An 11,906-nucleotide genomic window follows, 5' to 3' on the forward strand; every position below is an offset into this window, starting at 1 on the left:
TGTGGAGATCCCGGTGGCTTCGGGGCTGGGCGGCGGGCTCTCGCTGGCAAACCTGTCCCCGCTCCTGCTACAACTCGCCCGGTGCCCGCCAGTCGGTCGTTCGGACTCCAGAGCTGGTGCTTCCCGTCGGCGGAAGCGGGACCCGCTCGGCTGGAGCCTCTGCAGCGCCGCCGCCCAGCTGGGGGACTTGTGCAACCCCTTCTGCCCTCCGGGCCTGGGTCTCCGCATCTTTCTACACGATGGCCATAGGAACGCCCACAACTCCGTGGTTGCCGGGGTCGGGGAGCCCCACCTCCCCGCCTCCGCGGGCAACAAGTGGGCGAGGCGGGGGCGGGGAGGCCGGCGGTGCCGCGGCTCCCCTCCCGCCCGCCGCCGCCGCCCCGTCCCCCGCCCTCCTCGAGGCGGGGCCACCGGCCGCCCCTTTATCTGCCTGCAGGTCGCCCGGGACGCCGAGGGCCGCGGGTCCTAGGCGGTCGGGCTCCCCGCCGCGCTCCGGCCCGCAGCAGGTACTGGGCTGGGGAGAGGGGGACCGGCGGCGGGCGCAGGGGGTGCTCCCGGGGCGGCGGTCGCGCGCGCAGGGGGCGGAGCCGGAGCCGGGGCGCCCCAGGGTGAGAGCGGGAGGACGCTGGGGCACCCGCTGGAATGGGACGCATCTGAGAGGGTGGGCAGGGCCACGGTGGCCAGGAAGAGGAGAGGCCAGGGGTTCGCTGCTCCCACTGCGGGAGAATGTAGGGAGACTCCAGGGGTACAAGGGGTGCGACTACCTGGAACTGGATAATGTGAGAGGGTCCCACTCGGGGGCCATCTAGGCTGGTTGGGACGGGGAAGCCTGTCTTGGTGTCAGGAAAGCATGGAGGTTTCCCTCCCCAGTGAGGGGAAGGGGAATGAGCCCCATACCACCCCATAGCATTTGCTCCAAGCCTGCAGCCTTTGAAGACCCCCGGAGGTTTCCCTGGGGCAGCCCCTGAAGGCCTGGCCTGTGTGAGGGGCCTGGCCAGGCCACAGCTGGAGAGTTTGAGAGTTTGATGGAGTCCCAGAGCCTGCCTGCACCTGATTGGATGTCCCAGGACCTTATGTTTTAGCTCCTGTGGGAGAGGGTTCCAGCCTCACTTCAAGGGGCTTGTGCCACCTCAGAGCCCTTGGGAAGAGGCGGCCTCACTCCAGCCTCAGTTTCTCTGACTAGAGGGGCCCTTGCTGCACAGAGGTGAAAGTTGGGTCCCTTTTCCATCCCGTGCTGGGTGACTGTAGCCAGCTCACCCAACCTCTCTGAGCCTGCCTTCCTCCTACAGGTTCGTCCCTGTCCTCAGAACATTAGTGAGTCTGAGTTCCACAGAATTCCTTTGACTTATTTATTCTATTCTAATCACAAATGGTGGCCCTGGGTGTGGTTACAAAAAAAAAAAAAAAATTCTGTTCCGTTTTGGAAGAAATGGAAGAACTTTTTCTTAAACACATTCTGCCGAATTGGGGAATTGGTTTGCATTGAGGGAGGTGACCCAGTTGCTGGGAGATCGGGAGGCCAGCCAGGGATGAAAACTTTGCTTGTGTAATCTGTGGCCACCCACCGGATGCCTGGGAGTTGACTACAGTGGATGAAAGGCAAGAGCACTGGTTTGGGAGTCAGATGTTGTGCCTGGCCATCCTGCCTCCTGGGCTGTGACAGCAGCTTATGTGGAGGACCAGAGTTGCTTTGAGGGAGAGTTGAAATATATGTGAAAGTTCTTCGTAAACAGCAAGCCACTGTAATTATTAATGTTAGCATCTAATCTTATTGATAATATTTGGGCTCTTATAAATCATCCTTGTCAGAACCCTTCAAGAACATTTACCTCTAACAACTCTTGTTTTAACATGGGCCAGGCCTTACTATTATGATGATGATGATTATTTTTAAGTAGGCTCCAGGCCTAACACGCAGCTTGAACTCACGACCCTGAGATCAAGAATCTCATGCTCTACCTACTGAGCCAGCCAGACGTCCCCCCTGCCTTTCTATTATTTTTATCTGAGGTTAGACTTTGTCTTCTATGGCAAGATAAAGCTGTCTTTAAGGGAGTGTGCTGAATAATCAGGTCCCAGAGAAGCAACAATGAATATTTTGCATGCCAAGATGGAGGTGAGAGAGAAAGTGGAATTATAACTGATTAATACTCATAATAGGCATTTTTTTAGTTAGGCTATTAAGCTCCAAGAGGGCAGGGTATTAATACCCTTAGTTCTTGCCCTTAGCTGTTACTAGCAGGGCTGTCGGTTCCATGAGGAAGGTGTCTTAACTGCTTTGTTCACTGCTGAAGCTCTAGACCCTGGCACACACTCGGCTTGGAACAAATATTGGAACATCTCAGGGCCTGAAGCGCCCTTTGATGTTACCAGTAAATTCACTCTCTCCTTTGATATTTGGAGAAACGGGGCCGAGAGGGGAATGGACTTGTCCAGGATCCCACAGGGATTGAATGGCTGAGCCAGGACTCGAACCCAACAAAAAGAGCAGAGCCAGGCTTTGCCGGAGCCAACAGCTTGCATCTATAACTTTGTTTTGCTTTCACAAGAGCCCAAGGGGTGGCTATTACTATCCTTCGATTATGAATGAGGAAATAGGTTCAGAGAGGGTAAGGGACTTAAAAAGCAAAGTCACACAGCCGACGAGTGTCAGATTTGAAATCCCACCCTCACGTGAAAATAGGGACCTGGCTTCTCTCTGAAATAGCCGGCCTGAGGTGAGTGGTAGACACCCTCCCTTGGAGCGTCAGCTGTCTCCAGTGGTGCACGGTCACCACCCACGTGCCTTCTCTCCGTGGACTTTCCTCAGCCTGCAGGCATTTCGTTTGTGTGGGAGAGCCCTGTCTGGGCAGGGAGTCTGTCTGCTTCATTCACCCTGTGCCCCAGCCCTGTAGCCTTTGGCCTGCCTTGTGCACTGAACTCAGTGGGATGGGTAAAACCTGGGGGTCTCCCACTTTGAAGCCCATTTACTGCCCCATCCCTACAAGCTTGTCATCTGTTTTGCCTCTGGGTAAAAAGAGGGTTAAAAGAGGACAGTTTTTTTTAGACGATGCCAAGCAAATCTCTAGGGCTGGGGATATTTCAAATACTACGACTCAGGCTGGGGATAATTAAAATACTACTACTATTAATAACAATGAGTTGCTACTACTATTAATAACTAATAATAATAACAATCATTTATTGAGTCCCTCAACTGTGCTACAACTTTATTCTAATGAGTTTAATCTTTACAGCCATCTATGCTATAGATAATAGTATAATTCCCATGAGGGCGCTAAGGCTCAGAGAAGGTGAATCACTTGTCTTAGGTCACACAGCTAGCATGTGATGGAAGCAGGCGTCAAACCTGGTTTTTCTGAATCTGAAGTCCATCTCCTTCATGAGCCTTTATGGTGTCTCCTTTCTCCTTTATTTCTAACTTCTTTCCATTATGATTCCTGGTGAGTAGGGGACAGAAGCTGGTCAAGTGTGCCTGACATCCATCAACCGGTCCCTGGTCACCTGGTCTCAGCCCAGCTTTGCCCGTCTTGCTGTGTGAATCTTGGGTAAGTCTCAACTTTTTAGCCAGCCCTGGGTTTCCCCAGACATTTCATGTGGAGGGTAATGCTGACTTTCTTTCTGCAGCTGAGGCCTGGCTAGGAGGGCTACATTTAACTGGGATTTGACCAGTGTGGGAATGGTGATGGTTGGGGGAAGGGAGAGGTGGAGGTTTCCTTTAGCCCCACCCTCTGGTGACATCACACAAGACACCTCCAGTCCTTGGAAGCCCCGCCCCTAGTGACCCTCACCTGTGGAAGTGCCACCCAGTGCCTGGCATCTGGTGAATTTGCCCAGTCCCACAGCGGAAGCCATCGGCCCCCAGGCTCCAGGAAAACCCCTAGGTAACCTAGGCTTGGCAGAGGGTGGTGGAGGGTGGCAGGTCCTGGCAGCCTGGTGGGCAGATGACTCTGAGGATTCTCTGAGGGTGGTCTCTGGATACCTGCCCTCCTCCTTCCAGCTCATGCTGGACCCCTGCTCCTGCTCCTTTCCCCTGGATTTGGGGGCCCCTTTCCATGGAGTCAGGAGATGGGAACTAATTCTAAAAATAGATCCAGATGGAATGGGGCCTGTGGGTGAGGTCTAAAGGAAGTAGGGAGCAAGATCTCTTTATCCTAGTATGTAACCTCTGGGTTAGGCCCCACCATGCTTAGGCCCCACCATGGCTGGTGGAGGAGGAGGGCCCTGCGGGAGCTATGACGACCTGAGGAGGTGGCTGTGAGCTAGGGCTTCACTGGTGTAGAGCCAATGGGTGGCTGGTAATGCGGGGAGACGGACGACCCTGGATCCATGTCAGTTGCTAGCAGACTAAGGAAATAATTTATGGGAAAGGCCTTGGCTACTTGCTTTAGACCATTATTTTATAAAGTAGTTCTGTGGAATGCAGATTGACAGTGACAGGAGGCAGGGTAGCCTCTGTGTGTGTGTGTGTGTGTGTGTGTGTGTGTGTGTGTGTGTGCACACATGTATGAATGTGAGCATGTGCACTTGGGGAAGAGCTCCTAACCTCTCTGAGTTTCACTAGCCTCAAAAAGAAAATGGGGGGCGCCTGGGTGGCTCAGTGGGTTAAGCCTCTGCCTTTAGCTCAGGTCATGATCTCAGGGTCCTGGGATCGAGCCCCGCATCGGGCTCTCTGCTGAGCGGGGAGTCTGCTTCCCCTTCTCTCTCTCTCTGCCTACTTGTGATCTCTCTCTCTTTCTGTCAAATAAATCAATAAAATCTTAAAAAAAGAAAAAAGAAAAAAGAAAATGGGCATAATACCTACCTCACCAGGCTAGTTATGGGAATTAACTGCAACAAGGTTATAAAGAGTAAGCATACAGTAAGCACACATTTCAGCTGTCTTTACAATGTAGTTATTACTAGGAAAAGAATCTTTGGTCAGGCAGTCTTGACAAATGGAGGTTCAACAAAGCAAAACTGACTTCTATGCTGCAGGACTTCTCAGAGCCTTTAATAGGCTGTTATGACTTAGAAAGTTCTCAGTGGGATATGGAGGCTTGGACTAGATTTAATGGATCACAGGGACCCAGGAACTAGGCCACCATCGGACATTATCATTCCTTGGTCTTCTCCCTTTTGGGGTATGGAAACTTGGCTGGATTGGGCAACTCTGGGGAAAGCCTGCCTGTCTCTGGGCTCTTGTTTCCTCGTGTAAAACAAAGGTGCTGCATGAGACATTTTCAGAGGCCTTTTCGGGCTTCCTGAGGTTCTGAGTTGGAAAGCCAAAATTGTAGACAAGGGTAGAGGCTGAAGCCCAGCCTCTTGGGGAGGAGGCCCACCTCCAGTGCTGGCTCCTCTACTAGCAGGGCAGGCCAGCGTGGGGTGGGGGTGGGGGTGGTTCTCATGGATGGAAGCGGCCAGCAAGGTCAGCTTCCTAAACCTGACCTGTGCCATGGTGTCTGGGGAATGGGAAGTGGGAGAGTCCTGCGCTCCCCTGTCAGAAGTACCCCTTGTGCAGTATTGTAGCGAGTAGTTTAACTCCTGCCTCCTCACTGGACTAGGAGAGTCCAGAGACCAGAGCTGACTTGAGACGTGTCATGCGGGGGGCACTTAGGGATGCAGGTCAGGCTAGGGTGAGGAGGAGGGTGGTTGGGGGCTTGTCTTGATACTGCCTTCGCATAGCAAGCTCCCTGCATTTATTGGACTGTGTGTAAATTATTGGGGAGCTTTGGGGAGTGATCAAGATGCTGTTGGTGGCAGAAACATGAGAGCTTTATCCTACCTGGATCTTCTTGCCTCTTACAACGACTGGTGCAAAGGTAGTTGCAATAAATATGTGATGAAAGTATGATCTCCCTGATATGAGGGAGAGGAGATGCAACATGGGGGGTTAAGGGGGTAGGAGAAGAGTAAATGAAACAAGATGGGATTGGGAGGGAGACAAACCATAAGTGACTCTTAATCTCACAAAACAAACTGAGGGTTAATGGGGGGAGGGGGGTTGGGGGGGTGGGATTATGGACATTGGGGAGGGTATGTGCTATGATGAGTGCTGTGAAGTGTGTAAACCTGGCGATTCACGGACCTGTACCCCTGGGGATAAAAATATATGTTTATAAAAAATAAAATAAAAAAAAAAATATGTGATGAAAGACGGACAGAAGACTAGGGTGCTAAGTCCAATAAGCTCGTCAGAGGGATGGGAGTTGTGGGGCAGGTGCTAGTGTTTCAGTAGATATTTGACTTAATGACTGACACAGTGAATGAAGATAAGCCTGAATTAAGCAACTGGTTTCAGGTCAAACTATATAGAGAATATTTAACTATGAAATGATTAATGACACTTGCCACCTTGTCTTGCAAAGGGCAGTTCAGGGTAGTGGTTGAGATTGCAAATTGAGTCCAGACCATGCCTCTGCCATCTCCTAGCTAGTTGGGTGGGCAGGGTCCTTCATGTCTCCTTGCCTCAGTTCCTTATCTGCAAAATGGTACTAATGATAGTACCTACTTACAGGATGTTATGAAGTATCAATGAGGCAATTACACATAAAGTATTTAAAACAGTGTCTGGCACAAAGCGGGTACTGTATAAGCATTTGCTATGATTTGTTTTCCTTTTGATAATCTCCACATACCGTGAAGTTCCCAGGGGGCAGGGATTAGATCTTTTTCCTCTCTGCCCTCCCTGGGACCCAGCACAGGACCTGAGGCAGAGAAGGGACTCAGTAATTGTTTGCTAAATGACCAGATGAAGAGTGAATATGTTTTATATGGTATATTATATAACCGATACAGGGGTAGTAGATGGGGAGGGGCGGTGGGGGGGGTGAAGTAAGGAGGCCCCCTGGAGGTGGTAGGTAGAACTGGCCCTGATGGATTTTAGTGGAGGGAAAGGAAGTTGGCACAGGGTGTGCTATTTGGGTTAGGTGGGAAATGAGGGTAGGAGCAGGGTCTTGAATGGCAGGGTGAAGGGTTAGATTTGATCCCTTTGGAATTAGCAACCATGGGTGGGAGTGGAAAGGCTGGAGGAGGAGGACCTTTTGAGTGGAGCTATGGCTGAGGGAAAGGGAATCAGGTTTTTTTAAAAAAAAGTTTTTATTTTTTCATTTGTCAGAGAGGGAGAGAGGGAGAGAGCACAAGCAGCGGGAGTGGCAGGCAGAGGGAGAAGCAGGCTCCCTGCTGAGTGAGGAGCCCAATGCAGGACTCAAACCCGGGACCCTGGGATCATGACTTGAGCCAAAGGCAGATGCTTAACTGACTGAGCCACCCAGGCATCCCTATAGAATCAGTTTTTAACTGGGGACTTTCAGGGGGAAAAAGTGGCTTTTTGAGTTGGGGACTAAGGGTATGAAGTGTTACCAGGATGCTGTTACGCTCTTTGATTCAACAAATACTGAGTGTCAGCTACCTCCAAAGCCCCACAGGTTCACAAAACAATGAGACTAACTGCCTACCCTTCATGAGCTCACATTAATGATTTTAATGCCCATGAGAAATGTTAAAATGGTCAAAAGATTTTATGGTATCTTATGGTAAACACTCAAGTAGAGAGGTCATCATCAGAGATCTGGGGGCCAGGGAAAGTATCACAGAAGAAATGGGTTTTGAGGAATGAGTAGGAGTTTACCAGGTAGGCAAGATGAGGAAGACAACTCAGGCAGAGGGAACAGCTTGTGTAAACCTCTGGACACATGAAACAGGCTCAGGGGTGTGGTGAGGCTGTGGCTGGGTTGGAAGTACACTGTGGCTGAGCAACAGGACAGGAAAAGGGACCAGATCATGGAAGTTGACGGAGGGTCCGTGGGAGACCTGCCACTCTGAAGGGGCTAAAGGAAGAGACTGTAGGTCTGTTGTTAGCAAGGTCACTGTCACCGGCAGGTGAGCACAGATGTCATCATGAACACAGGAGAAAGCAGAAGGGCTGCTGTGTGGAGCTGGACTGGAATGGAAGTGGCTGAAGTAGTGAGCCACCTCCATTCATCTCTCAAGCATTGACTGAGCCCCATATGGCACACCAGGCACCGTTCTAGGCACTTGGGATACATCAGGGCCCAGAACAGTCATAGGGGCAGAGCCATGATCTTCCTTAGGATGACTCCTCTCTTCAGAAACTCAGGGTAGGGATAAAGGGGGAGGGAAGGAGGGAGTAAAAACCGCGCTCCAGAGCCTCCTAGCTGCTGCTCATGGCGGGCCAGGGTGCCCTGACTCTGCTCTGGCCTCTCTCCCAGTTTGCCCCTGGTCCACAGCCATGGCCACGATGGTGGCCCAGAAGCTCAGCCATCTCCTGCCCACTTTGCGGCAGGCCCACCGGGAGCCGCGGCCATCGGGGCAGCCAGAGACCCTCTTCACGGTGGACCGAGCCGAGGTGCCGCCCCTCTTCTGGAAGCCGTACATCTACGTGGGTTACCGGCCGCTGCATCAGACGTGGCGCTTCTACTTCCGCACGCTGTTCCAGCAGCACAATGAGGCGGTGAACGTCTGGACCCACCTGCTGGCGGCGCTAGTGCTGCTGCTGCGGCTGGCCATCTTTGTGGGGACCGTGGACTTCTGGGGAGACACCCACGCCCTGCCCCTCTTCATCATTATCCTTGCCTCCTTCACCTACCTGTCTCTCAGCGCCTTGGCTCACCTCCTGCAGGCCAAGTCCGAGTTCTGGCACTACAGCTTCTTCTTCCTGGACTACGTGGGCGTGGCCGTGTACCAGTTCGGCAGCGCCCTGGCGCACTTCTACTACGCCATCGAGCCTGCCTGGCATGCCCGGGTGCAGGCCATCTTCCTGCCCACGGCCGCCTTTCTCGCCTGGCTTTCTTGCACCGGCTCCTGCTACAACAAGTACAGCCAGAAGCCCGGCCTGCTGGGCCGCACCTGCCAGGAGGTGCCGTCGGCGCTGGCCTACGCGCTGGACATCAGCCCCGTGGTGCACCGCATCCTGGTGTCCCCCGACCGGACCGCAGATGACCCCGCTCTTCTCTACCACAAGTGCCAAGTGGTCTTCTTCCTGCTGGCCGCGGCTTTCTTCTCAGCCTTCATGCCGGAGCGCTGGTTTCCGGGCAGCTGCCACCTCTTCGGCCAAGGCCACCAGCTCTTCCATGTGTTCTTGGTGCTGTGCACGCTGGCTCAGCTGGAGGCTGTGGCCCTGGACTATGAGGCCCGGCGGCCCATCTATGAGCCTCTGCACACCCGCTGGCCCCACAATTTCTCTGGCCTCTTCCTGCTCACTGTGGGCAGCAGTGTGCTGACCGCCTTCCTCCTGAGCCAGCTGGTACGGCGCAAACTTGACCGGAAGACCCAGTGAGGGGGAAGGAGGGGATGGCCGCTGGTAGGGAGGGAGGTAGAGTGGGAGCCCCGGGGTCAGGGCTTGGCTCCAGAGGGGAATAAGGCCTGGTAAAGTTGTTTGTGTCCGGCCTGCGATGACTTTCTGTGAACGCTTCAGCTGCCAAAGGCGGTACTGGCCTGTCCTTAGATTTGGGGATTGGCCAGGAGCAGCTGGGGGTCCACTCCTGGGCCTACCCCAGCCCCTTGCCCTGGGAGAGGAAAAGAGATAAAGATGAGGGCCAACCAGGCTTGCCTCTTTCCATTGCCTCTCACTAGGGGTGAGGATCGGGGGTCAGCTGGGGCCAGGACCCCGGTTGGGAGCTTCCAGATTATCTATGGGGGGTGAAGATAGAATTTAGGCCAGAGACAGATTTCATTGGTGGATAGGGAAGGGACAGGCCCCGAATATATGTAGGATCTTATCATTCCTTGAGCTCCGGCCTGGAGCTTTGGAGTTCTACGGAGTCTCCAAAGGTAGAAGATTGTGGCAGGTAGAAATGGATCCCACCCAGGGCCCATACCTCCTCGGTCACCCTCCCATACAGTGAGCCCCAGTCTTTCTTAGCTCTGTGACCCACACATCCTGTTCCCAGCCTTTCTCCTGGTTTCCTTGTTCATGATTCAGTTATCCATTCAGTGTTTTCTGGCTACCGGCTGGGTCCTGTGGATCCATGCAGGATGATGAGAGCTTTAATATGGGAGTGACCTGTCAGGGGAAGCACGGGGAGGAATAATTGGTGCCCGCTGCCCTCAAGGTCTTAGGTTGGGAGGGGTGAATAGGAGTTTGCAGATGAAGGAGGGCATTCCAGGCAGGGGGTAAACCCTCTACAGAGGCCAAAGAGGTACTGAAGGGAGTTCAGTGGGGCTGGAGGTAGGGGCGATCTGGACTCTGATATGTCCTGGATTCAATAAAGTGACTAATAACAGCAGCCTCTTTGCTTTTTGCCTCCTGTCTTGGGAACGGGGCCCTGGGGCCCCCATGGACCTGCTCAGCATGTTGAAGAGGTTTTTCAGGGAGTGGCTGGGGCCCCCAGGGGTGGGAACAGGGAAGAGGAAGGCAGTGGATGCTTTTTTCTTTGCCTAGGGGTGATTGGGGGCCTTATACCCTATATATATGAACTTTTTCTTTTTTGCAGGGAAGGGGGGGCAGTTTTATTACTAAATAAGTTTTAGAAGTTAAAGGAATGTGTAAAGTTTTATATAACCCCACTTAATAATTTGATAAAGATTTCACTTTTTGGTCTTTCCTTCAATCAAAATCAGGAAGGATTTTCTATGTTAACTTTTATAATACTGCTTTTCTACAATACAGTTTATAATAGTTTTCTGCAGCACAGTGAAGGAAAATTAGGAAGTACTGATAAAAAAAAAAAAACCCCAAACCTAAGTATCTTGTTTATAGGGGTGCCTGCATGGCTCAGTCAGTTAACATGTTGGACTCTTGATTTTTTTTTTTTTTTTTTTTTTTTAGATTTTATTTATTTGACAGAGAGAGCACAAGCAGGCAGAGCTGCAGACAGAGGGAGACAGGCTCTCGGCTGAGCAGGGAGCCCCATGCGGGGCTCAATCCCAGGACCCCGGGATCATGACCTGAGCCAAAGGCAGCCACTTAACCGACTGAGCCACCTGGACTCTTGATTTTGGCTCAGGTCATGATCTCAGGGTTGTGAGATTCTGCACTACATGGGACTCCATGCTCAGCGGGGAGTCTGCTTGAGATTCTCCCTCAGCCCCTTCCCCACTCTCTCTCTCTCTCTAAAATAAATCTTTTTTTAAAAAGATCCTGTTTAGGGGCTCCTGGATGGCTCAGTCGTTAAGAGTCTACCTTTGGCTCAGGTCATGGTCCCTTGGTCCTGGGATCCAGCCCCTCACCCGGCTCTCTGCTCAGTGGAAATCCTGTTTCTTCCTCTCCCACTCCCCCTGATTGTGTTCCCCCTGCCCATGTGTCTATCTCTGTCAAATAAATAAAATAAAATAAAATTGAAAAAGATCCTGTTTACATATATATGTATATGATTTATAAACATATAAAGAATGTCTATGGGGACTGGTTAGGGATGGAAGAATGAGCTGGATGCCAGCACTTCTGAATTTCTGAGGAACTTTCACAATCTGCAAAGTGCTTTCACAAATATTACCTCACTCGATCCTCTTTAAAACTCAGGGTCACCCTTAAGCTGTGAAGGCAGGACTAGGAGATAGTTCTGAAGCTGACAAGCCTGGGACTCCATATTTTTAGCTTTCATTTTTTACCTTTTTAGTTTCATTTTTTCAAAAAAGATTTTGACTGAGTGAGAGCACAAGCAGGGGGAGTTGCAGGGGGAGAGAAAGAAGTAAGCTCCCTGCTGAGCAGGGATTCCCAACACAGGGCTGGATCCCAGGACCCAGAGATCATGACCTGAGCTAAAGGCAGACACTTAACCCAATGAGCCACCCAGGCACCCCACCCCTCTTTTTTTTTTTTTTTTTAAAGATTTTTATTTATTTATTTGACAGAGATCACAAGTAGGCAGAGAGGCAGGCAGAGAGAGAGGGGGAAGCAGGCTCCCTGGCGAGCAGAGAGCCCAGTGCTGGGCTCAATTGCAGGACCCTGAGATCATGACCTGAGC

At 51.9% G+C, this 11,906-nt stretch overlaps 1 protein-coding gene across 2 annotated transcripts; it reads left to right on the forward strand.

Moving 5' to 3' along the window:
• Nucleotides 1-416: 416 nt before the first annotated feature.
• LOC111154731 (progestin and adipoQ receptor family member 7) lies at nucleotides 417-10,353 on the forward strand. 2 transcript variants are annotated; one of them, XM_022514605.1, is made up of 3 exons: nucleotides 417-506; nucleotides 3,452-3,548; nucleotides 8,211-10,353. In XM_022514605.1, exon 3 carries the CDS (start codon nucleotides 8,231-8,233, stop codon nucleotides 9,275-9,277), a length of 1,047 nt encoding a protein of 348 aa, XP_022370313.1. In that variant the 5' UTR covers nucleotides 417-506; nucleotides 3,452-3,548; nucleotides 8,211-8,230; the 3' UTR covers nucleotides 9,278-10,353. The 2 variants fall into 2 exon arrangements, with proteins under 2 accessions (XP_022370313.1, XP_022370314.1); XM_022514606.1 differs by lacking the exon at nucleotides 417-506 and having other exon boundaries at nucleotides 3,181-3,548.
• Nucleotides 10,354-11,906: the final 1,553 nt, after the last annotated feature.

This window comes from Enhydra lutris, unplaced genomic scaffold, assembly GCF_002288905.1.
Source record: "Enhydra lutris kenyoni isolate GAN:26980312 unplaced genomic scaffold, ASM228890v2 scaffoldscaffold38, whole genome shotgun sequence".
Classification (NCBI taxonomy): Eukaryota; Metazoa; Chordata; class Mammalia; order Carnivora; family Mustelidae; genus Enhydra; species Enhydra lutris.